The sequence below is a fragment of the Vipera ursinii genome (assembly GCF_947247035.1).
Source record: "Vipera ursinii genome assembly, chromosome: 6".
In the NCBI taxonomy this organism is placed as follows: domain Eukaryota; kingdom Metazoa; phylum Chordata; class Lepidosauria; order Squamata; family Viperidae; genus Vipera; species Vipera ursinii.
In genome coordinates, this window is record NC_139515.1 from 68,907,912 (window position 1) to 68,932,585 (window position 24,674).

Below are 24,674 nucleotides of genomic sequence, written 5' to 3' on the forward strand. Positions count from 1 at the left end.
TGTGCCGGGGACTGGAATTCGGCGGCTTGGGAGGCGGCGGCGGCGGCGACTGCTAGGATTGGCCGGCTGCCGATTGCGAGGAGGGCGGCACGGGTGGCGCTGGCTGCAGGGTGATGGTGCCCGGCGGGCCATGCTGCTGAAGCTCCTGCAGAGACAGACCTACACCTGTCTGTCCCACCGCTATGGGCCCTGCCTTTGCCTTGGAGGCATCGTCCTCCTGATCGTCTCCGCCTTGCAGTTCGGCGAGGTAAGGCGCGATGCCCGGTTGCCAGCAGCCTCCGAGCGCTGAGCTCCCGTTGCCCGCCACCCTGCCTTCCCCCGGCTTCTCTCTCTCTCTCTCTCTCTTCCTGGAGGGTTTTCTCATTCTTTGCGCCGGCCTTCTGTCTCCAAGCGATGTTCCTTCTCCAGGCCTCCCCTTTCAGAGAAGTGCTTTTGCTCCCCCGTGCATTTCAGCCTGGCCTCTGGGCCCTTGAGGGCTGCCGCCTTGGCGGAAGCGTTTCCCCTTCAACGGTGTATCAGCCAAGGCCAAAAAAAACAACAACCACGCTTCACCCGTTGGATTTCTCTTTGGCGATCGCCCTGAGAAACGCAAAGCTCCTGCTGCGAACTTTATTTTCCTGCAGCCGCTGAACCTCTTGCCCCTTCTCTCCCGTGCTCGGGTCCTTTTCTTTTCTGGTTTCTCTATAACATAAAACACAAATAACTTCCCTACAATTTATAACTGCCTTCCCTTGCTTGCAGTGATTTCCTGCTGCTTTGTTCTGTGTCTTTTCCCGTGGGAGCAGCCAGCCAGTCACCCGTGGTGTGTCAATACATGAAAGGCCGTGGAGGCAGCCGCCTTAGGCAACTCTGGTTTTCCCGGCTCCGGCTCCTAAGTCTTCAGCAGTTCTGATCCGGGCTGCAAAAATCCGGGCGGCCATTAGGTGACAAAAAATGAGAATGAGGGTTTTTTAAAAAAAAAAAAATTATCCGTTGCCATAGCTAAAGATCATCCACTTGTTGGCCTCCCAGATGTGATATGTAGTAGGCATCGTAACATAATAGTGGCGTAGAGGTGAGGAAGCTGCGAAGAAAAGGCTATGACGAGGAGTGAGGATGCGAGACTTGTATGTGGCTTCCGAGTTTGTCAGCCGTTTGTCAAATTTCAATTTGCTCTGGACAGGGCATTTTTGGGGATCCCAGCCTGGAAGCTGCTTGTTCTTGCAGTCTTCTTGTGAAGGAACCAGGGTAGAGATAATAAACATTCATTTTAATTAACTTTATACGCTGCCCACCTTAGCTGCAAAATTCCAGGCAGCTAATAGGTGGCACCAAAAAATCTCAAAAATCTCCTAATCCTTTTATTTAAGGGATGCCTGGACTTTTGCAGCCTAAAAAGAGGTAGGGGATCAGGTGAAAAATTTCTGAGAAGAGGATACACCTACAGGAAATCAAACAGCAGAAGAGAGAACCCATGAATGATAAAATATGGTCATTAGCATCATTCAGTAACATAGAAGACAGATAAATATAAAACAAGATGGAAATTAGCTGCTCAGAAATTATGGGATGTTATAATTAAGAAGGCCATATCCCATTTTTCTGATAGAGGAGGTGGGCTAAAAAAGATCAGCTGGCGAAATTCTTAAAGCAGCCTCATGTGAATTTTTTCCCTTAAATGCATGAAGGCAAATGGGTGAAAAGTTGAAGGATTTCTGCAAAAGGCAGGTAAACTGTGGGTAAATGCTCCTCCCCATGAACATGGAAACTGATAGTCAGCTAGTTATTTTCAAATGACATTGCGATTTATAGATAAGCTCCAGGTCATGTAGACTGCCGTATTGGATGCCTAACAGCTTTTATCTGCTCATCACAGAGTCAGTGAACTCCCCTAGTGCAGGGGTCCCCAACCCCCGGTCCGTGGACCGGTACCGGGCCACGGCATGCAAGCAACGGGGCCGCACAAACAAGCAAAGCCCATCCACGAGATACAGGCAGCACACAAAACCACACACCCTTCGGTTCATGGAAAAAAACTCTCTCCCACGGAACCAGTCCCTGGTGCCTAAAAGGTTGGGGACCTCTGCCCTAATGCTTTGTATTAGCTTTTATTTTGTGGACTCATATGGGACCTTGTTATGGAATTCACAGGCTGTTTCAGAATCCATTAATAAGTGTCTGCAGGGATGATAAATCATGACAAATGACAACCTTGACACTGCAAAGGCAAACCACATAACTTATGTACAAATGTCTTATGTCATAAATAAGTACAAAAGGCCAAGGTTTATGTTATGATATGCTTTTTAGTTATTGTGATTTGAAGTGGACAACAATTCTCTGAATCCTAGTAGTCAAGAAAGGCTTCGTAGGATTGTGGACTGGGGCAATTCTATGCTGAAATTATTTGTGGGATGAAGTTAAGTGGCAAACTGGTAGAATTTAAAAATAAAAAGACATAACATTTTTCTGTATTGGAATCTTACAAGTCATTTTTACACATGTATGGCTGGAAAAAGAAAGAATTATACCTTGATTCAAATTAGAGCAGGTATGTCATGTTTAAAAGGATCTTTAATAATAACGAGGTTTGATATATTTGACTATATTTGTGGAGAACTTTCCACTCTTTAGGAACAACTTAAGTAGTTTATTCCACTTTATAAAATATCCTAAAAATGTAAGAAAGGGCAGACTTAAACCTTGTTCTCTGCATTTCCCTTTACAAGTTATATTAGTTTTGAAATGTATTTCAGTTCAATTATTTTAGAATATAATCTCAAGCATTCTTCCATAGGTTGCATTGGAGTGGAGCCGGGACCAGTATCATGTCCTGTTTGACTCTTACAGGGATAATGTGGCTGGGAAATCATTTCAGAACAGGTGAGCCTCAGATCTCAAAAGACATTGCTTCCCCATTGTGTAAGAAAAGCAAATGCTACTGTTCGCATAAGAGGCAGATTGGTTTAGCGGTTAAGGCACCAGGCGAGAAACTTAGAGACCATGGGTTCTCCTTCTGCCTTGGGTGGGTTATCTTGGGCCAGTCATTCTATCTCAGCCCTAGGAAGAAAGTATAGAGGCAAAACATTTCTGAAAAGCTTGCTACAAAAATGCAGGGTTTTGTTCAGACAGTCACTGAGAGTCAACACGGACTCAAAGGCACACACAGAAAAAAGAAGAAATTGCAACAACGCTTTCTTCTGCATTGTTTTTCTCTTTCCCCCTTCCCCATATTCACTGTACGAATTGAAGAAAAGAAGAGAGAAAAATATAATGAAATACCAAAAAGAAATATATAAGGGATGTTTTGAAAAAACCAGATGTTGTTATATCCAATACAAATGTTGTATACAAATGTTTGGTTTTTTATTTTTACTTGAAATAGTTTTAATTGTTAAAAAATGATAATATTGAAGAAACAATGTTGCTGTAATTTTGTCCAGATTCTTGGAAGTGGAGATAAATGTTTTCATTTTTTTAAAGCAATATGATACTTTGTAAATGTGTAGAATTGATGTACATATGAATGTACATAGTGCATAGTATCTGTTATAGAAACAATCTTTCAGTGTGGAATCTTAGATAACTTTAATCTTGGTCCCCATGATTTGGCTCAAAACCCAGCCAACAGTTGTTCAAAGATGGCCACATTTTTCCTATGTCACTTAGTTACTATATTCTTACTTTGGTTGACTAGCCATGGTCAGCTAACCCAATTTTCAATGTTTAAATAATTAAACCTAGGAGTTTGGTTTTTATATACTAGGCTGAAATGTGGCTGATTTATTTGTAGCTTAATGTGTTTTACAAAGAATTAAAGGTTCCTGGCATTTTCAGAGATTTGGAAATAGGCAATAGCTTTTTCAAAAACATGCTACCTTGAGGATAGCTCTGATCTGGTGTATTGATAGCTACTAAATGTAGAACAAAATACAATTCTGTTTTGCAGATACTCGACATCAGAAGGCAGCAAAATGGCAATTTGGATCCTTCTCTTAGGCAGGAACAAGTTCTGGATTAGTCTTATTCCATTCATCTAGATTGGCCTTTGAACCTTCCTAGATAGCAAAGTTTTTAAAAGGCTCCTACCTGCCTGAGTAGCTATTGTTCTGTTGGATTTTATTTCACTTTTTCTTAGTTTTGATTTCAAGCTTTTTCCTCTATTTTTAATATTTTTGTCTTTTGAAATGCAAATTAATTCATATGCCATATACCGGGGGGTAGGCAACCTTGGCTCTTTTATGACTCATGGACTTCAACTCCCAGAATTCCTGAGCCAGCCATGCTGAGGGAAAACAGAGAGGATTCCAAGCTAAGCCATGGTGGCTCAGGAATTCTGGGAGTTGAAGTCCATGAGTCGTAAAAGAGCCAAGGTTGCCTACCCCTGCCATATACAATCCTTTTGCTAGGCCAAAGGTCACAAAACGTGCAAGCCTTATGATCTCTATATCTCTTAACCATGCAACATGCAACCTTGGGAGAGTAGAAAAAGGCCAAATCTGGATGTTAAAGTCTATGAAGTCTCTATGAATTGTAAAATTGAAAATGGAGAAAATTACAGACATTTTTATATTAGGTTCTGCCTGATTTGAAAAGGAGGTACACCAAGAATAATAAAGAAAAAAAATGTTCAGAAAAAAAATATTTTCTGAAAATAGCAAATCCAATCTTTATGTGAACCCATATTTATCCTTAGGAGAAACATACAGGTTTTTTGTCAAGATAGCCAAGGACAGATTAATTAGGTAATTCTTACACTGTCAAAGGTAGAGATAGTTATAAATGATATCATTGGTAAAAAATGAAAAAGAAAAAAGGAGGTATTAAATTAGATAGTTATGTCACTTTTTAAATTCTCCAAATAACTGAACACCAGGCTTCACAAATTCTCTGTCAGATATCTAAGAACTGTCCCAAATTAGCTGCAGTTTGTGATAGCAAGGAACAGCAGTTATCTCCAAGAGCTGTAAATAAATTAAGAGAGTTCTTAATAGACACATAAAATTGAATTTCTGTGGTGGCAATTAAAATTAACAGTGCTATTACTACTTTAAAATCTGTATATACCTCAACTAGATATCACAGTTTAACAAACATTCTTTGTGCCTTCTGTGTAATCCATGTAGAACTATATATGAATATTCAGTTATTTGTGCTGCTACTCATGCTTTTTAATATCCAACATGGATTTTATTTGTAAAATTTTGGAAGAAAGGACAACAGAAAAATAATGTTTCAATGCATTTATTTAATGTTTGTAATTCATGGTAGTGTCAGTTCTGATTCACATACAGTAGATGAGTCGCATGCTGTTGCTTCGGATTTTAATTCACATTCTAAATAAACATAGATTTTTTCCTATGAGTCATCAGCCATTTATAATTTTGAATAATCATAAGAAGGATGGAGATACTTGCTCAGTGTTGTCTGCAAAATCTCTTGCAACCTTAATTACACTTTATCAAACATACTTTATTTCATTACAGTAATGTTATGACTTCAAATGCTGGAATTCTGTTTGAGATAATTGACCTAGGTATGATCTTAAAGTGATGGTCCCATTTTTAAATTTTTTTTGCAAAGAAGCAGGCTTGTCTCTTCTTTGCATTTGAGGTCTAGTAGCAATGAGAAATTTGGGGGCATTTTTAGCTGATTCCATGGGAACCATTGTGATTATTCTTACTCCCTTTCACATACACACAAAAAAATTATGATGCAATATAAGAGGTGATCACCTGGATAGCTGAATTGGATATCCAGTTATGAGACCATTGCCATACTTCCATAGAAGTTTTACTTATAATTACATGGACTGTGTATATATGTTAACTTCTGACATGTTCTAATACACTAAATAATAATAATAATAATGGCTGTAATATACCTTTTGCTCAACAGTCCAGCTTTCAAACTATTGAAAATTATGAATTGGGCAACTTCTATGTATCAGGGCATGATTTATGCAACTATATAAAAGCTTCTGTGGATTATTATTGTTTGCTTCTTTAAACTGTAGGACACAATAGCTTACTATACTTAAACTGATTTTATGGAAAGCCTTGTCTATCATACATTCATGTGACACCATGAGAATTGCTAGCAATACCAATGACTTATAGGGATCCCAGTGAACTTATTAGCTGGGGAAGGCTCATCTAGAACAGGGCTTTTCAACCAGTGGTACGGGTACCACCTGTGGTACATTGGCACCTGGCAGGTGGTACGCGACCATCCTAGAAAAGTGGTGGCGGGGGATGGGAATGAGTTGAACCAGTGGCAGCACCGCACAAGCCTGAGCGAGAGATAGCTGCAGGGCTGTCAGGGCTCAGCGGAAGCGCCAGGATCAGCGCTTCTTCGGGGCTGTCAGGGCTCAGCGGAAGCGCCAGGATCAGCATCAGGCTCCAGCTGGAATGTTGCAGCATCTCCAGGGTCTTCTGATTTACATTCAGATGCTTGGCAACTGAATCATATTTATGACGGTCACAGTGTCCCAAGGTCATGTGATGTGACCAAAACCTGCTGCAACCACCCAGCAGAGGGGGGGGAATAAAAACCAAACACCCCCCACCCCCACTGCCAATCCTCAACAGAAATGCTCACAACAATGAAAACCTCAGACAGGAGGAAGAGTGCTGCCGGGCGGGCAGGCAGGGGTCTTGCTCGGCTGTGGCTTGGGGGGGGCACTTTTTTCAGTGCCATTGTAACTTCGAACAGTCACCAAGTGAACTGTTGTAAGTTGAGGACTACCTGTACTTCATCACTTTTTTCCTTTTTTTTTTTTTTGGTCAAGTTTTTGACACCTTACTAGGCGACTGGTGGTACTCGGATGTTGCCATATCCTAAAAGTGGTACAAAGGTTGAAAAGCCCTGATCTAGAATTTCAGTCTTTTTAAACATGCTAAGCCTTTGGATTGTGCTTTCCCTCTGTTGTGTTTACACTCCATTGACAAGACATTTGAGACTGGTGGGGTGGTGGTGTTGCCCTATAAAGAGGGCATCTTTGCTCCCGACCTATGTTCTTTTTCACAGCAGTTTTGAACTCTCAGGAGCAAATACACAGTAGTTGCCTCCTGGTCCTCTTGAATAAAGGCGAATAGATCTGTGCCCATTCAGGTGGTCCTCGACTTACAACAATTCATTTAGTGACCGTTCAAGGTTATAACGGCACTGAAAAAGTGACATGAACATTTTTCACACAACCTTTGTAGCAGCCCCATGATCATGTGATCAAAATTCAGATGCTTGGCAACTGGTTCATACTTATGACTGCTGCTGTGTCCCAGGGTCATGTGATCAGCTTTTGTGTCTTTCTGACAAGCAAAGTCAATGGGAAAGCCAGATTCATTTAACGACTGTGTTACTGGTACTAACGTATCAAGTGCAGTGATTCACTTAACGACTGTGGCAAGAAAAGTTGTAAAATAGGGCAAAACTCACTTAACAAATGTCTCAGCAGAAATTTTGGGATGAGTTGTGAGTGGTATGTCGAGGACTACCTGTATTTAAAACTACCAGCAGAATAATAATAATAACAAGGATTTATAATGCATCATGCCTAGCATTTGGTCATAGGTACCTACCAGTTTCTGCGCAACCCAGATAAAAAATAAGAGGTAGCTAATTATTTTGGATCTTTAGAGTAGATTGGCTATTTCAAGGATTAGACAAACATATTAATAAGTGTCTTAATTTTCCTTAAATGGAATTAAGTTCTGCAGAGATGTTGAGTTTAATGTGATTGTTTGTAATTCAGGATTTCACCAGTTGCTCTAGTTAGGCAAATCCACATTTCAGCTTATTCACCTTTGCTGATAGTTGTTATAATGGCTAGGCAATACCCATCCTTTCTAATTAAAAGTACAACTACAAGTATCTAAGAGCCTTGGTGGAGCAGTGGGCTAATGCCTCCTTAAGTAACACCAGCTGCCTGCAATTATTGCAGGTTCGCGTCCCACCAGGCTCAAGGTTGACTCAGCCTTCCATCCTTCTGAGGTAGGTAAAATGAGGACCCAGATTGTTGGGGGCAATAAGCTGACTTTGTAATAATGCCGCGAAAGCCCTAATAAGCAGGCATATACATAGAATGAAGGCTATTCCTAAGCACATTGGTTTGTGCTTTAGATTGTAAGCCGCCCTGAGTCTTCGGAGAAGGGCGGGATATAAATGGGATTATTATATATATAGGGTGGCAATATATTAAGAATATTTTTTTAAAAAAACTATTGTTTTGTCTGATCAAGGAACTGTATCGGATTTAGGAAAAGGCTCTGATCTTAATTTCCAATCCAGAAACTCTGTGGATAATTTATATTCACAACTGGTCATCAAAAGGATAAAATGGGGAAATGAATCAGTGAAACTTTATATTGCATGAAAGTTGTTGAGGAGCGTTGGGAGATGATATTAACTTTCATCTTTATTCTTTCTTATCCCATTCCAGCCTTCTTTGGGGTCAGTATACAGTTGATTAAAGCAATGAGTATCTGGTTGTTGGCAAAGTAATGAAAACATTGAGATCAAATTGTCTCTTTAGCTTTTTAAATATTAACTATTTTTTTTAAAATAAAAAGGCTGTTGATGCATTGCTTTCTTTCACAGAGGTATTTCTGGAATGATAATAGAAGAAAATCACACAGATCGTTTATTAAAAGCAGGATGGATTACTAAACGTTTGATGTCTGCCAGCTCATGAACTTGATGGAGTAATGGAAAGTTTCATTACAATAAACCTTATGGTGTTCAGTGACAGGAACTGGAAGGTTTCACCAACAATGTTAATGTATCAAATGTATTAAATCCCTTATCATTTGTAACTTGTGTATTCCAGTATTTGAAGAAAAACTTAATGTGCAGCACTATATAATGCTTCACAATTAAATCCTGATAGACTAAATAGGATTTTTAAAATGTGTTTTTCAATTATTTCTAAGGCTTTGCTTACCTATGCCTATCGATGTAGTGTATACCTGGGTGAATGGTACCGATGTTGAATTGATGAGGGAACTGCAACAGGTGAGGAAACAGATGGAAGAAGAACAGAAAACAATACGGTATGGATTTTGTTCTTTGTGGAAGTGTGAAACAAATGTTATTTCTTAATGAGGCACTTTTGTTGAAAAGATATTAGTGAGCAAAGCTATTAACAGAAAAATGCCATCTTATGGATATTTTGTTGATTTTCAAGAAAGAGGATATATATATACAGGGCTTTTTTTCTCATAGAACGCTCAGAACGGAGTTCCGGCACTATATATATATATATATATATATATATATATATATATATATATATATGTATGTATGTATGTATGTATGTATGTATGTATGTATGTATGTATATGTATATGTATATGTATATGTGTATATGTGTGTGTGTGTGTGTGTGTGTGTGTGTGAAATGCTTGTTAACTAGTCAGTGTTGTGACTACTGCCTGTGGATGGCCTTCGGTTAGGCCGAAACAGGAAATAAAGATTTGTCCCATGTTTGGGGCCTAGCAAGGTAATCTAAATAGTTAACAAACATTTAACACATATCTCCCTTGCTTCTCAGCTAACAAAAAGAGAGAGCGAGAGCCTGTGGCCTAGGGGTTAAAACAATTGCCTAATGTGCAATCAGCCCAGGTTCGAATCTCAGAAGGGTATGGCTGACTGATGAAAACAAATAAGTTTGAAATGCATATCAGTCTCCCCTTTAATTCTTTGTTAGCAATCTAAAAATTTACATTATATATATATATATATATATATATATATATATATATATATATATATATATATATGTATATGTATATGTATATGTATATGTATATGTATATGTATATGTATATGTATATGTATATGTATATATATAAAATACATTCATATTGTATCTGTAGTATATTTGAGGTGTGTAATTGCGTTATGTTTACTTGTTCTTTAGGGAATTTCTTGGAAAGAATATCACTGAGCCAACAAAGAAAAGGTAAAAAAAAACCCAAGTATTTTACAGCTATGTTTTCTGTTTTCTGTATTTCAAATTGGAGCTTAACTATGAGAAATTTTAAGTGAGCCAAATAAATAATATTTAACCTTAATAAAAATTAAGACAAGAGAATATTGTAGGAAAATGTGTAAATTTTCTCTAATGTCCAATAATAAATATTTTCCGTCTTAACCACATGGACAATCTGTGTTAGACTCTGATTATTATAACCCAAGTCTTGTAAAGCATATATCATTCTCCTTGTGACTATATACTGTATAAGGCACCTTGCAGCAGTGGTTTCCAACCTTTCTCACTTGGCAACCTGATGGGAGGGGGGGTAGAGGGGATTGTTCTGTGTTAGTGGCAGGCATGTGCATGACCGCCTGCCACTCAAGTGGAGCTGTGCGTGCTTGCCCGCCACTCATGTTGCCTATTTCCAAACAGGCTGAGGCCCATTAGTGGGTCATAGCTATATCTATCTGAGAGAGATATTTAGCTGTAAATATAATACAGAATTAAATTATTTGGAGGACCAGATTCAAATGAATCAAGCTAGTAGCTGTCAAAAATGCTCTTACAAAATGACCTGCTTGATAATGTGGTGGAATAAAAATTAATGTGGAAGATCAATAAACGGTCCATCTTAATAGAAGGAAAAAAAGAATGAGGTCAAACAATGTTGAAATAGGGTGGGTAGACTGCAGGAAAACCATTGGTTACTGTTGTAGGGCTTCGTGGGCCTAGTTTTGCACGCTAGGAATGTTTTACAGACACTTGGAAGTTTTTATTTTGTTTTGTTTTGAAATTAAAGGTGGAATGTGAGGCCTTCTGCTAACATTCTCAGCCTTAAAGGTGATGTGGGCCTGAATATTAATGAGCTGCTAAAGAAAACTATGGAAAAAACAATATTGTACTAGCTTTTCAGATTGGGTTTGATCAAACATCTGTCATACATAAATAACAAGCTACGCAATATTAATCCTAAATGTAAGTCTGGCTTTGATCTTGTTTTGATCCTAGTGAAAAACAATTGGAGTGTTTATTGACACATTGCATCAAAGTGCCAATGCTTGTCTTGGATCCCGCTTTGCCAAACAACATTACTCTTAAGGACCTGCCATCTGTCTATCCTCTGCTGCGATCTGCCAAGAATATATTCTCTGTTGCAAAGCCAAAAAATCCTTCCACCAATGTGACGGTTGTTGTTTTTGACACTGCTAAAGAAGGTATGGATCTGCTTTCATCTGCTGTTGCTGGAATACGTGTGGTTTCAATTTACCACTGGGCTGTTGCTTTTCTTCAGAAACTTCTACAAAGAATTTCACTCCTTCTCCCCTTGTTGCCATGATTTAAGAAAATCATTGGATAAATGTAGTAGCAGAGAACAATGTATCTGAAAAAATAATCTTTTTGATCTAATTCTATATGCAAATATACATATAAATAGATATTCTATCTATTTATCTATTCTTTTAGCCGAAGATGCCCATTCTCTAATGCTGAAGGAGAGTATCAAGCAAACAGCATGGAGGGGATATTTGGTATGTTCCCAAACATTTGCTGGAAAGTTAATATATATGCTTGTAATAAATTGTGACCTGCAGCCTAATATTTTGTTTAAAAAAAATCCAAGCCACTGGTTTTAAATGTTTGTTGTAATGTTTCTTGATAATTGTAAGTAAAAAGTTTAAATAATCTCTATATAATATTTAACATACTTGAACATCCCCCCTCCCCCACACACAAATACGGTAGAGTTCATCTCTGGTGTCGGGCCGGGCATGCCCGACATTCAGACGGGCCGCGGGGAGACTCACCCGACCGTCAGGCTCCTGCCGAGCGCCCCGTCAGGCCCCGAAGCCTCTCGCCAGCGCCCATCGCCTTCCAGAGGGCCAGGACAGCGTACGGCCCTCCCCAGCCGCCCGAAGCCTCCTGCCGGCGCTCGTCGACTCCCGGAGGACTGGCTCGGCATACGGCCCCTCCCAGCATCCCCGTGACCGCCCGAGGCAACGTACCGGGCCGCAGGGACGTTCGCCGGCATCCTCGTCTCCTCGCCATGCTGCCGGGCTCCAGAAACGGCTGGCCACGCCCACACCACTCCGACGGGCCGGGAAATGGGACAATTGAGAGAACGGCGCAGCGGCGGGCCGCCTGTCAGCTGGGGAGGCCGCGAGCCAGCCAGCCGGCTCCCAGAAGCTGCTTACAGGCCGGGAAGGAGCTGTGCGATGGGCTGGGCGATGCACCTGAGCTGCAGGACAAGAATGGGTGCCCGGGTGGGTCAGGGGGTGACGGAGACGACCGGTGGGCCGGGGAGGGGTTTAGAGCGCAGAGTGCAGCGGTCTGGGGTGCCTATCTGCAGCATTGAGTTACATCTGGTCCATTTTTGAATCCAGCCTTTCTTTTTCTAGTTGGTGGCCCAGACCTCAAATTTGGTTGCATTCTTTGAAGAGTTATTTTGCTGATGGACAGAGAGACAGACAGAATTCCAAGATGCTTTGCACATTCTTTCTCAGGTGTTTTGGGATTAGAAAAAATAAAACATGATGGTTTTTCTTCTTCTTTCAGACTACGGATAAAGAAGTTCCAGGTTTAGTGATAATGCAAGATTTGGTGTTCCTGAAAGGATTTCCACTTACTTTCAAAGAGACAAACCAGCTAAGAGCAAAGCTGCCAGACATCCTTGTGTCCAAAATAAAGCAGGTAGGATGGTGTGAGCCTGAGGAATGAAATCAACTGCCATTCAATAAAACTTAACAATTATAAATAATAGAATATGCCCCTTTACTAAATACTATCTTTAGTTTTCCATTCTTCTCAATCCTGTCCAATTTTAAAGTAAGAATACTCATGCAGTCAAAACTGAAATTTGAAAATGTGAAGATCCATAAAGCTACCTTACTACAATGTACTAATTCATTGGAAAAAAGTGATATTATAATTAAGAAATTACAGGAGAACATCAACCAGGTATTGACTTATTTATTCATTTATTTTCAACATTTTACATGGCTGTGTATATTATATAAAACAGTCCTAGCCAACTAATGTATACATACACAATAAAAATACAAGTTTAAACCTCTTAACACATCAACAGCACCATCACAATACCCTCTCAGGCACTCAAACAAAAGGCTGAACTGACCTCCCTTTGTATCCAAAATTGAACCCAGGACAGTTGATGGCAACCGCTTTAGAGGCTGGTTGAATATATCTGTAGAGAAGTTTCCAAGAATTCCATGTTTTGTGGGGATTTTAAAAAAATATTTTATTGATTTTTAACATACACCTTAATAGTTGGTAAACAGCATGTTGTCTGGGTTAGTGTTTAAAAACAATAACAATTAATTTCTATAATTCTGTAGTCCATATAATAGCTTTACTTGATTTCCTCTTCTTCCAGTAATATTCCATTTTGCCAACCTTAAATTAATACAGATCACGAGCTCAAGGTAGGGGTGGGGGAGTGGCGGTTACCATTAGGGAGACCTTATGTCCGCGGGAGGCCACCGTTTCTCAGATAGTCGGGTGTGAGTCTCTCTTCATGAGATTTGGTCCTGGGGCGCAGTTGGGCTTGCTGCTGGTGTACATTTCGCCTAGTCTCACAGCGGCAGCCCTGCCCGAGCTGCTCGATATCCTCTCGGGTTTGGTGGTTGAGTTTCCCAAACTTATAGTTTTGGGAGACTTCAATCTACCATCCCTGGGAGGTTCATCTGAGCTAGCTCGGGAGTTCATGGCTTCCATGGCGGCCATGGACCTGACGCAAGTAATTTCAGAGCCAACTCATGAGGGAGGCCACACCCTTGACCTGATTTTTTTATCTAGACGGTGGTTGGATGATCTAGGTGGGGGCTCTCCATTTATTATGCCCCTGTCATGGACCGATCATCATCTCCTGCGGCTGGTCTTCCGCTTTGCCACCCCCCGCCGTGGGGGTACGGAGCCAATTAGATGGTACCGCCCCAGACGCTTAATGGATCCTGATAGATTCCAAGCGGCGCTGGGGTCCCCACCTGCCTCCACTGCTCACAGCTCGGCTGATGCCTTAGTGGAAGCCTGGGGAAGGGCAGCCACTGAGGCACTTGACCGGGTTGTACCCTTGCGGCCCCTGACCCGGCGCAGATCCCAGCGAGCTCCATGGTTTTCCGCGGAGCGCCGGGAGATGAAGCGCCGGAAACGGGGCCTAGAGAGCTGCTGGAGGTCTAGCCGATCCGAACCCGACCGGTTGCGGTTAAGAACCTATATTAGGTCTTATCTCGCAGCGATGAGGGTGGCGAGGTGTAATTACTTCTCCACCCTCATCGCGTCCGCAGATAATCGCCCGGCCGCCTTGTTTAGGGTGACTCGCTCACTTCTCAATCAGGAGGTGAGGGAGGATCCCTTGCAAGGTCGTGCCGAGGAATTTAGTCATCATCTGTCGGATAAAATCGCTCGGATTCGGACCGGTTTGGACTCCAGCTGGGCAGAGTCAGGCGATCAGGACACGGGCGGTCTTGTCAATGTTATCTGGGAAGAGTTTGATTCTGTGACCCCTGATGAAGTGGACAGGATTATGGGGAGGCTGAGCTCCTCCACATGTTTGTTGGACCCGTGCCCTTCCTGGCTGGTTTATGCAGCTAGGGAGAGGACACGAGGCTGGCTCCAGGCGGTTATATCTGCTTCTTTGAGTGAGGGTTATTTCCCCACCGTCTTGAAGGAGGCGGTGGTGAGACCTCTCCTCAAGAAGCCTGCCCTGGACCCAGCCGTTTTGAACAACTTTCGTCCAGTCTCCAACCTTCGCTTTCTTGCGAAGGTTGTTGAGAGTTTGGTGGCGCATCAGCTCCCTCTGGTCCTGGATGAAGCGGATTATCTGGACCCCTACCAATCGGGTTTCAGGCCCGGGTACAGCACGGAGACGGCATTGGTCGCTCTGGTGAATGATCTCTGGAGGGCGCGGGATAGGGGACATTCCTCTGTCCTAGTCCTATTAGACCTCTCAGCGGCTTTCGATACCATCGACCATGGTATCTTGCTGCGGCGTCTCAGGGGATTGGGAGTGGGAGGCACAGTTCTTCAGTGGTTCTCCTATCTCCTGGGACGCTCGGAGTCGGTGTTGGCAGGGGGGCAGAGATCGGCCCCTAGGTCTCTCGTTTGTGGAGTTCCTCAGGGGTCGGTTCTCTCGCCTCTCCTGTTCAACATCTATATGAAACCGCTGGGTGAGATCATTCGTGGTTTTGGAGTTGGGTATCATCAGTATGCCGATGATACCCAACTTTTCTTTTCGACCCCAAACCACCCCAGTGATGCCCTCGCCGTGATGTCCCGTTGCCTGGAGGCGGTTTGGGTCTGGATGGGGAGGAACAGACTTCAGCTCAACCCTGACAAGACTGAGTGGCTGTGCATTCCGGCATCCCGGGACATTCCAAATGTTCCATCTCTTTCTATGGGGGGTGAGCTCTTACCCCCCGTGGATAGGGCTCGCAACTTGGGAGTCCTTCTAGATTCACGGCTTACTTTGGAAGAGCATATAGTGGCCGTGACTAGGGGGGCTTTCGCCCAGGTTCGCCTGGTGCGCCAGTTGCGGCCCTATCTGAACCGGGATGCCCTGTGTACAGTCACTCATGCGCTCGTGACCTCTCGCCTTGACTACTGTAATGCTCTCTACATGGGGCTTCCCTTGAAGACCACTCGGAGGCTCCAACTGGTACAGAATGCGGCCGCGAGAGTTGTCTTGGGAGTTTCCCGGTACTCCCATGTTACACCTTTGCTCCGCGAGCTGCATTGGTTACCAGTTGTCTTTCGGGTGAGGTTCAAGGTGTTGGTTACGATCTTTAAGGCCCTACATGGCATGGGTCCGGGTTACCTCAGGGACCACCTGCTGCCGGCATCGACTCCCCTCCGCCCTGTGCGTTCCCACAGAGAGGGCCTCCTCAGGGTGCCGCCAGTCAGGGAATGTCGACTGGTGGCCCCCAGGGGGAGGGCCTTCTCTGTGGGGGCTCCGGCTTTATGGAATCAATTGCCGGTGGAGCTCCGGATGGCACCAGACCTTCGTACTTTCCGTCGGGGCCTGAAGACCCATCTGTTCGAATTAGCTGGTCTGGCCTGATGGGGGATTATGGGCTTTTAATTGTTTTTAATCTGTACTTCTGTTTTTAATTGGGCATGGATTTAATTCTTTTTAATTTTTGTATAGTGTTTCTTATGTATGCCCTGTGAACCGCCCTGAGTCCCATCAAGGAGAAGGGCGGTATATAAATCAAATAAACTATAAACTATAAACTATTTAAATAAATGATAATTAAATATGGACATTTTTCTCATGTTTCTGCAAATAATAACCACATCAATATAAAGCTTCTTTTCATTGATCATCTTGATTGCCTTGTCATAGATCCTGTTTACAAATTTCTTACTTAATTTCCCCCCCTCCCACAATATTCAATGCATCCTTACTGGTTAAGATTTTCTCAAAATTAGTTACAGTTAAGTATTTAAGTCTTTTTTCTCATACAAGCCATCACATTTTTACATTTCTCTTATCTTAAAGAAAAATAAGGAAAAAAAGACAAAACAGAGAAAACATTTGTTTTACATAAACCATCCCAATATTTTTATATTTCTCATGTCAAAAAACCAAAGACAAAAGAAAAAAGAAAGAAGGCATACTATGTTACTTGAGGGGTTCATCCCTCTTAAACTAATCTTCATTTATATTCGTAGTCTTTCTATTTATTTAAACATATTCAAACATATGTTTAATTTTTAAATAGTCCCTCTAGTAATTCCTTGTTTTTAACAACCAGATGTTATTTAAATTAAATATTTAATTTGGTAGAATTGGGAGAAGAGATGTTAGTTGGTTCTACTGCCCTTCTTGAGACAGATACTAGATTTACTTGACAAGAGGACACAAGGAATTTCATAGATCAACCTTTGATCACTAGGTGTCACTGCATCCTTATCATATACATTTGAATACTCTACTTAGTTCAAGATTTTTTAAAAATAGGTGCCTATAAATAAATATTCCAGATTTGTGCCTTTTGGAGCCAGGAAGAATAATGAAACCTGAATTTTAACTGAATTTTTCTACAAGTATAAATGAATATTGGTACCGGCCAAACTGGAAAGGCATATTCCTACTCATAATGGTATCTTATGACTATCACTTGTTGGTTATAACTTTTGATTTATGATTGTATCTTATGACTTATGATTTATCACTTTGTTGTTTGTATGTATACTGAGAGCTTGTGGACCAGAGACAAATTCCTTGTGTGTCTAATCACATTTGGCCAATAAAGTCTAAAGAGTTTATACTCACGAAATGAGGTTTGTACAAGGTTCCTGAGCTGTGGTTGCAGCAGCAAGGTTTATAGCTGCCTTTTATTTCTGCTTGTTACCAAATGGAAAAAGCTTTTAGTGCTTTATAAAAAATATTAAAAACTGAATATTTAATTAAATATTTGGCATCTCCAGCATTTTCCCATCTTTTCAGATGTTTTGAACTATAATACCGTCCTCAGCCTGCAAACACTATATTTCAAAGGGATTATGATCCATAACAAAGAAAATTTAGTTAGCTCCATATAGATCAAATTATACCTTTTTTTAGAAGAAAAACTGGGAACAAACATCAAGTGCATAAAATGGGATCCTAAATGTTTTGCCATCCCTGTAATGGATTATAGCATGCAGAAGTCTCATCTAGGAATTTGGAGAATTGTCATGTAATGTATCTAAATATTAGGATAGTTTGCAGACGGTATCTCTTTACGTATCATCTGCAAGATCCCAAAATAAAATAATTCCATGTTAAAAATTAAAACAAATTTTTATTTAAATTTAAAACATAGAATTAATTACCAAGATTCTCCCAAGAGACTGGATATTTAAAAAATAGTGTCCACTTTAGGGAATTATCTGTCAAACCTTGCCAGTTTCCTACAGGATCCCTGGTCTTGAACTGGGAATCACAGCTGTATATGAAATTCTTTGATATTTAGGAAGGTAAGATGCCAGAAAACAGATACATTAATGCAACCTTCTCCACATGGAATGGAACCTCTGAATATTGCATAAACAGATATGAGATGATGGATTGCAGAAAGGACAGAGTGACATTGTTGAGCCTGTAAAGCCATACAAGGTATCTGAGGACAGTCTTGCAATCTGTAGCCTTATTTTTGGAGAGTGTCTCCCTAACTCACCTTGGTCTTAACTCCAAGGACGCTAGCCTTTCATCAGATCGTCAAGAAGATAATGCTCTGGAAAGACAGAGAGTTATCAAATTTTCCTAATGGCAGAAGTTATGAGTCACATTTGGAGCTATCAGGTAGCAAGAGAATGCAAATCATCAAAAGCCTTAAAGAGTCATAAGTGACAGCTGCTCTTACTTTTATGACTGAATGAGATGGATAAACTAAACAAATGTGGGAGAGGGGAAAAGTCTTATAATAATTCTGGCTCGGAGCTACGTTACCTTGCATTTATGATAGCTGAATAAGCAGGCAAGACAAATATATTTTATGACACAATTGTGCTGCTTTGCCACAATTGTCTGGGTTTTTAAGTAAGTTAAAATGGCGTACAGCAGGGGTGTCAAACTCAATTTCACTGAGGGCCGCATCAGCACTGCGGTTGCCCTCAAGGAGCTGGGTGGGTGTGGCCAGGGTGGGCGTGGCTAGAGTGCGTATGGCCTACTGGGTGGGCGTGGCCAGCTCTACATCTTTGGCATCAAGGGTGCCTAGGGGGGCCTGGGCAGGAGTGGGACAGATCTGAGGGTCTCTGGCAAAAGGAGGGTCTCTGGGCCAGGGCCAAGGCAGTGGGGGCCGTTCCCTCACTGTTTCCAGGATGGCTTCGCGGGCCACATGGAACCACTTCGCGGGCCGGATCCGGCCCCCGGGCCTTGTGTTTGACATGTCTGGCGTACAGGGAGTACTCAACTTAGAACCATTCAGATAGTGACAGTTTGCAGGTTACAATGGCACTGAAAAGGGGGCCTAAAACGGATCCTTGCACTTACAACCATTGCAGCGTCCGCAGAGTTACATGATCAGAATTTGGGTGTTAGGCAACCACCATGTATTTAGAATAATTGCAGCATTCTGAGGTCACATGATCCCCATTTGCAACCTTCCCAGGCAGCTTCTGTTAAGCAAAGTCAATTTAATGATTCATTTAATGATCACGTGATTCACTTAACAAAAGTAGTGATGACAAAAAAGATTGTAAAATTGGGCACAGCTCACTTAGCGGCTTTGCTTAGCCATGGAAATTCTGGCTCCAGTTGTGGTCCTAAGTCGGGGAAGATCTGTATTTAATAAAGTTTTTAGTCTACTTTCAGGTAGACATTCTTCAGCTAAGAAACTGTGTTCTTTAGATTAGTTAGCACTGAAAGATTACACTTCCAAGGGTGTGTTTTGTTTAGTGCATTTACTGCGTCTGACTGAAAAAAATATGTACCCTTCCATTTATCAAAATCACTTGTTTTGTAAATTTGCCTTATTCTTAATTTTCATTCAAAATGTAATATGTTCACATATAAAAACAATAACTCTGCACCTCCCAGCTGTGATTTTTTTAAAGTTTGAAAATTCTTTTAGATAACATTGGAAAGGAAACAATGTTTTTAAAAAGCAAATGGAAGATAGCAAGCCCCAAAATGATTTTAAAATGAATGAGATTCAATTTGCTACTTATCTTCATCTTGATCTTTTATAATGGATTTATACTGAGACAGACTAGATCAGGGGTAGGCAACCTCGGCTCTTTTATGACTCATGGACTTCAACTCCCAGAATTCCTGAGCCAGCTGTGCTGTTGTTATGCTGACTCAGGAATTCTGGGAGTTGAAGTCCATGAGTCATAAAAGAGCCGAGGTTGCCTACCCCTGGACTAGATCAACACAATTTTAGCTGTTCTTGCCATTTTTTTCAGAATTTCCATTTCTCTCATATGTGTGTGTGTGTGTGTGTGTGTGTATACACATATATGTGTGTGTGTGTGTGTGTGTTTTTATATATATATATATATATATATATATATATATATATATATATATATATATATAACGCAGTAGGTTAGGACGCTGAGCTTGTTGATCAGATGGTCAGCAGTTTGGCGGGTTGAATCCCGAGTGCCGCATAGTTATGCCGGCCACATGACCACAGAGACGTCCTTGGACAAGCGCTGACTCTTCGGCTTTGAAACGGAGATGAGCACCGGCCCCTAGAGTTGGAAATATATATATATCATATCAAATGGTTTCCTAGTAATGGATTACCTTTCAGCAAGCGTGCAATAATGATTGAGATTCTGGGAAGATCAACAAGTGGGTTTGTTCGCCTTGTCTGTATCCGTTTTCTCTGTACTTTAAGTCAGTATTTCTTAACCTGTATAACTTCAAGCTTTATCCTGGTTGGGGAATTCTGGGAGTTGAAGTCCACACTTCTTAAAGTTCCTGAGGTCAAGAAACACTGCTTTAAGCCAAGTTCAAATGCATTGGAGAATACTGTATACAGTTGTTTGGAAGTTTCATTGCAAGATCTTATGTGGTATCTCAATATGATACTAAGCATAAATGATGTACTGTTTGGGAAGATACGATGTAATAGGATTATAAAGTGTTTATTTTAATTAAAAAATAAACCCAGATTTATAGATCTTAATGTAATGAATATCAAAGAAACCAGTTGATGTGAGATTCAACACATTTGACCTTCTGAGGCAGAACTTGAAGAATTGGAAACAACCTCTGTATTTATAGGTTTTTTCCTTTCTCCTCTCCTCGTGTGTTGCCTTTCTGTATAAATTCATTACTTTGTCAAATAATAGTTTGTCTTTATTAATATAACAACTGGGCTTATTAGTGCTTCCAGAACCAAGGTTGTATATTGGTGCCAAATCTATATATTGTAACAGCTATAATAGTAAGCCATTTGAGTTATGAAAAAGGAAAAAAAAATAACTAATTTCATTCCAAGGTCTGAAAATATTGCTTTTCTATACAGTTGCAGCTTTATTCCGAAGCCAGCGTAGCTCTCTTGCAACTGATTGATCCCAAGGTTTTCCAAGAGCTGAACAAACAAGCAAAGAAGAATATGACTATTGAAGGAAAAGAACTGACACTTAATCCAGCTTATTTATTGTGGGATCTCAGTGCCATCAGCCAGGTAGGCAAAATTCTTTGGTAGGAAAAACATGACAACTACATTTTATAGTTATGAGGAAAAAAATAGAAATGGTGAATTGAAAAATGTGTATCTGTAGTCTCAATATTTTGGATCATTTTCAACCAGATGGCTAGTGAGAATGGGAGCTATAGTACAAATATATGTATGTTGAAGAAGTCACATGCTCTTCCAATAGTCTAAACAGGATGAAGATATTTCACCCAGCCGCTTTGAAGATAATGAAGAGCTGCGGTACTCAATGCGATCAATAGAGAGGCATGCCCCATGGGTACGACATATCTTCATAGTCACAAATGGGCAGATTCCTTCCTGGCTCAATTTGGACAACCCTCGGGTTACTATAGTAACACATCAGGTAAATGTTTTTGGAAACCTCTACTTACTTCTTGCACCTCTATTTACTTCTTGTTAAAAAAAAGATGTTTGTGACATTGATAAGTTAGGTGAAGGAGATAAGGGTAGCATTCACAGTTCATGAAAAAATACGTTAGCACAATCTTCTCTAACCTCGTATCTTCCAAAGGGGCGACTTCAAATCCTCACAAATCAGAAAACACCAAGTCGGAGAACCTTGATTTATTGCAACCTGAATGAGTGGCATGTATCTTAGTAAACCATTCTTCCTTTTTTTCTGTTTTTCTCATGTGGCGCTCAGCAACTTTTTTTTTTAATCCCATTTATATCCTGCCCTTCTCCGAAGACTCAGGGCGGCTTACAATCTAAAGCACAAATCAATGTGCTTAGCAATAGCCTTCATTCTATGTGTATGCCGGTTTATTAGGGCTTTCACACACCCCCAAGCGGCATTATTACAAAGTCAGCTTAATTGCCCCCAACAATCTGGGTCCTCATTTTACCTACCTCGGAAGGATGGAAGGCTGAGTCAACCTTGAGCCTGGTGGGACTCGAACCTGCACTAATTGCAGGCAGCTGGTGTTACTTAACGAGGCATTAGCCCACTGTTCCACCAAGGCTACCTTTTGTTTCTGTGTTGCTTACCACAGCTGGCAATGCTGGCTGACCTGAAATGGTGGTTGAAGTTCACTATGATTAGTTGAAAACAAAGCAGAACATATAACATAGAATCCATAGGAAAGGACCTCAGAGGTGTTCTAGTCCAACTTCCTGTTCAAGGCAGGAGACCTTGTATCATCCTGGTCAAATGGTTGTCCAGTCTATTCCCAAAAGCCTCTAGTGATGGAACACCCTCAACTCCGGGAGGCAAGCTGTTCCTTTAATTAATTGTTAATCTGTCAGGAAATTTCTCCTTCTCGACTTTTTGTGCTGCCCTCTGGTATTTTGCAGAATAAATCAATCTCCTCTGTGACAGCCTCCTCAAGTACCCCCCGTTGATAGGGCCCGCAACTTGGGTGTCCTCCTGGATTTACGGCTCAGTTTGGAAGACCATATAGGAGCTGTGACCAGGGGGGTTTTGCCCAGGTTCGCCTGGTGCGCCAGTTGCGGCCCTATTTGGACTGAGATGCCCTACGCACAGTCACTCATGCGCTCGTGACCTCCCGGTTAGACTACTGCAACGCTCTCTACATGGGGCTGCCCTTGAGGACCACTCGGAGGCTTCAGTTGGTGCAGAATGCAGCCGCGCGAGTTGTGATGGGAGTCTTCCGATACTCCCGTGTAACACCTCTTCTCCGTGAGCTGCATTGGCTTCCAGTTGCCCTCCGGGTGAGATTCAAGGTGCTGGTGATGACCTATAAAGCCCTACATGGCATGGGTCCGGATTATCTTAGGGAGCACCTGCCGCCAGCATCAACTTCCCATCGCCCTGTGCGCTCCCATAGAGAGGCCCTTCTTAGGGTGCCGCCAGTTAGGGAGTGCCGGCGGGTGATCCCCAGAGGGAGGGCATTTTCTGTGGGCACGCCTGCCCTTTGGAAGGATTTACCTGTGGAACTCCGGACCGCCCCCGATCTGCGTTCATTTCGCCGGGACCTGAAAACCTGGCTTTTCGATTTATCAGGCCTGGACTGAAGGGGTTTTAGCTTTTTAATATTGTTTTAATTGTTGGGCTTTAATTAATTTAATTCATTTTAATTTTATATTATCTTTTTATATTGTCTTTTATATGCTGCCCTGTAAACCGCCCTGAGTCCTTCGGGAATAGGGCGGTATAGAAAACGAATTAAATAAATAAATAAATAAATAAATAAATAAATAAATAAATAAATAAATAAATAAATAAATAAATAAATAAATAATACTGGAAGACAGTTATCATGTCCTAGTTTCAGTAATATGCAATAAGCTTGTTTTAAATTACCAGAAGATAAAAATTGTTGGTGAACTTATTGTAGGTGCGGAGGCATGAGCTAATGATTTGGTTCATACATAGCTCTAATCCTCCATATGGGTTTTTGCTTTTGGGTTTTTTTTTGTGAAAGGTGACTCTCCCCTTCAAATATTATGGTTTGGTATAAAACAATCTCAGTGTGATGTGTCTAGGATAATGGAAAGTCCCCCAAATCATAATTTCATATCCTGGGCTAAAAGTATCTTGAAAGAAATGAGACATCATCTTCCATTTTGACCTTCATTTGAGAACATAGTTGAAAATGCACTTGTTATAAGAATGATGATATTACCATACTCTTATTTGAAAAAAATCAACTATTCTTGTATGAGAAATGTTCAAGTACATTCATGTTTTCCTGCTGTTATCACATAGCATGTAGGAAAGCAATTAAAGAGCTTCTCCAAACATTTGGCAATATGTTTTGAAACGTGTTTTAATATTTTTTTTTACAAGTAAGGTGTTTTTATTTTTGTTTTACTGATCAAGGACATATTCCAGAATTTGAGTCATCTGCCTACCTTTAGTTCTCCTGCCATTGAAAGCCATGTTCACCGCATCAGAGGTCTATCCCAGAAGTTCATTTATTTAAATGATGATGTGATGTTTGGGAAGGATGTCTGGCCTGATGATTTCTATAGCCACTCCAAAGGTCAAAAGGTAATTTCATCTCAAAACAATTTGATGTATAGGATTTAATAGCTCGAAAAGCCTTCCTTCTAGCCCAGCTTGTCCCTAATAATTGTGGCTATTTTATTAGCTATAGGAAGGTGGGTTCCTACCCCTTTCCCCAATGCTTACATGTGACATGAGAGTGGTGATGGTGGTGGTGCCTTACTTTCAGGGAAAAGCAGAAGCTGTTGGAAACAATGTGATGGCTCAATGGCAGGCTAGGGAACGTGGATCTCTATGAAGATGAGTGCACGATTTGAACGAGGTTTCTTGACTGCTGAATGTGACCCAATTTGTAACATCTAAGCAGAGATATCCTGTTTCCTTTCCTTTCCTTGGTTGCTTGGGTTCTGTAGTGAATCTCTCCCCAGTACTCTTTTCCCCACTCTATTTATCTTTTCCCTGTATCTGATTTCTATTCTGTTGCATTCCTTTTTGCTGTTTTTTTTGGATGGAGTAAGGAAACTGTGTCTTTGCATTTTTGTGTACAAGAAAGGTTTGTGAATGAAAGAGAATGGTGGCTACATGCAGACAGAGGATCGATTATTTTTATGATTGATTTATTGATTATATGCCATCA

At 41.1% G+C, this 24,674-nt stretch overlaps 1 protein-coding gene across 4 annotated transcripts in view; it reads left to right on the plus strand.

The window, feature by feature from the left end:
* The window catches only part of GNPTAB (N-acetylglucosamine-1-phosphate transferase subunits alpha and beta), a 43,552-nt gene continuing 18,878 nt past the window's right edge, over window positions 1–24,674 (plus strand). For 2 of the 4 annotated variants that reach the window (XR_014492849.1, XM_083365733.1), the window contains exons 1-10: window positions 1–247; window positions 2,777–2,862; window positions 8,910–9,029; window positions 9,899–9,940; window positions 10,964–11,169; window positions 11,420–11,484; window positions 12,509–12,643; window positions 20,935–21,096; window positions 21,293–21,478; window positions 23,912–24,082. Coding sequence is in view for 3 of the 4 variants with exons in the window: in XM_083365733.1 (XP_083221859.1) it covers window positions 131–247; window positions 2,777–2,862; window positions 8,910–9,029; window positions 9,899–9,940; window positions 10,964–11,169; window positions 11,420–11,484; window positions 12,509–12,643; window positions 20,935–21,096; window positions 21,293–21,478; window positions 23,912–24,082 (1,290 nt within the window). In the remaining variant the exon portion in view is untranslated. The remainder of the gene's footprint in view (window positions 248–2,776; window positions 2,863–8,909; window positions 9,030–9,898; window positions 9,941–10,963; window positions 11,170–11,419; window positions 11,485–12,508; window positions 12,644–20,934; window positions 21,097–21,292; window positions 21,479–23,911; window positions 24,083–24,674) is intronic. The other 2 variants (XM_083365734.1, XM_083365735.1) reach the window with 2 other exon arrangements.